This window comes from Saprolegnia diclina (genome assembly GCF_000281045.1).
Source record: "Saprolegnia diclina VS20 unplaced genomic scaffold supercont1.142, whole genome shotgun sequence".
Classification (NCBI taxonomy): Eukaryota; Oomycota; class Saprolegniomycetes; order Saprolegniales; family Saprolegniaceae; genus Saprolegnia; species Saprolegnia diclina.
In genome coordinates, this window is record NW_008246209.1 from 88,289 (window position 1) to 89,510 (window position 1,222).

At 57.6% G+C, this 1,222-nt stretch overlaps 1 protein-coding gene across 1 annotated transcript; it reads left to right on the plus strand.

Moving 5' to 3' along the window:
• On the plus strand, positions 1 to 1,219 carry SDRG_16647 (hypothetical protein; the record flags this gene model as incomplete). Its single annotated transcript, XM_008622863.1, has 1 exon — positions 1 to 1,219. A coding segment is annotated over exon 1 (1,200 nt), but the record flags the coding sequence as incomplete, so codon positions are not given.
• Between the last annotated feature and the right edge of the window lie 3 nt (positions 1,220 to 1,222).

Genomic DNA, 1,222 nt, shown 5'->3' on the forward strand with positions numbered 1-1,222 from the left:
CCGTACTGCTATCTCGATATGAAGAAGACGTGGACGATGGCCAACTCGATCAAGCGCCAAGCGAGGTGCGACACCAGTATGACGACCAACGGCGCTGTGTATTTGGAGACAGTGCTTCGCAACATTGATTTCGGTATCTTCTACAGCTGCTGGGGCAATGGCTTTGACATTGGCATTGGCGCCGAGCTCCAGTTGTCATCAGAAGGTCGCGCTTGGCTGGCAATGGTCTCTGGTGCGACTCCGCAGCTAAGTACGAGTGACGAAGCTCTCTACTGGCGGTCGTTTGGTCTCACTTCGTTTGAGACACAGTGGCAAAACTACAAGCAGCTTGGTGTGCGCAACAGCTACTCGATCATCAACGCATTTGGCATTGCGTATCCGCTCACTCTAGTGTCTCAAGCGGGTTCATACCGTCGCGGCAGTCAGACAACATACAAAATGTACTGGTCGCTGGCCAACGATCTCTCGGCCGTCGCCATGAACACATCCGGCATCGGTGGTCTCAGTCTTCTACGGTCCAGTGCCAACTACGCCTTTGCAAACACCTCGCTCTTCAATGTATACGCCATCAACGGCACGTTGGCGTCACCACTACCGCCAGGATCCCAGCTCACAACGTCGCTACTGGGACCGTTTGGCTCGATCGACATGGTCTATGTACCACCACCACCGAAAGTGCAACAGCTCATGTCGACGCTATTGGAGCTGACACGGGCACCGCTGGCAGGCACTTTAGCGGTCCAAGCTGCCTACTACAACATTACACCGCTGGATATTTCGTACCCCGTGCCCGGGGCATGGCTGGCGCTGCCGTACCCGGCGTCCTATGGCGGGTCGCCGCTGTGCCCCGACATAACAGCGTCGCGGCTCATGACCGCAGGGCTCTTCGCCATCGTCTCGTACGACGCTATTTGTCTCTCGGCGTCCGGCACGACGGCGCGCATCCAACCTACGCGGCAACACTACGTTTTGAGTGCGCTCATGGCGCAGCTCGACAGCAGCACCAACATGACGCGCGTGTGCGCCCACGACGTGGCGTACGTCCTGCAGTGTGCCGTGTACCTTCGGTCGACGGTATCCTACATCAATTCCTACGTGCCCCAATCAGAGGCGGTCCGCGCTTCGATCCTCGACATACGCGACACCGTGCGCGCGCTCGACATTTCATTTTTGCTCTTTTTCCGCGACAATGCGTCGACGCCCGTGCTCCAGCTGCAGTCTC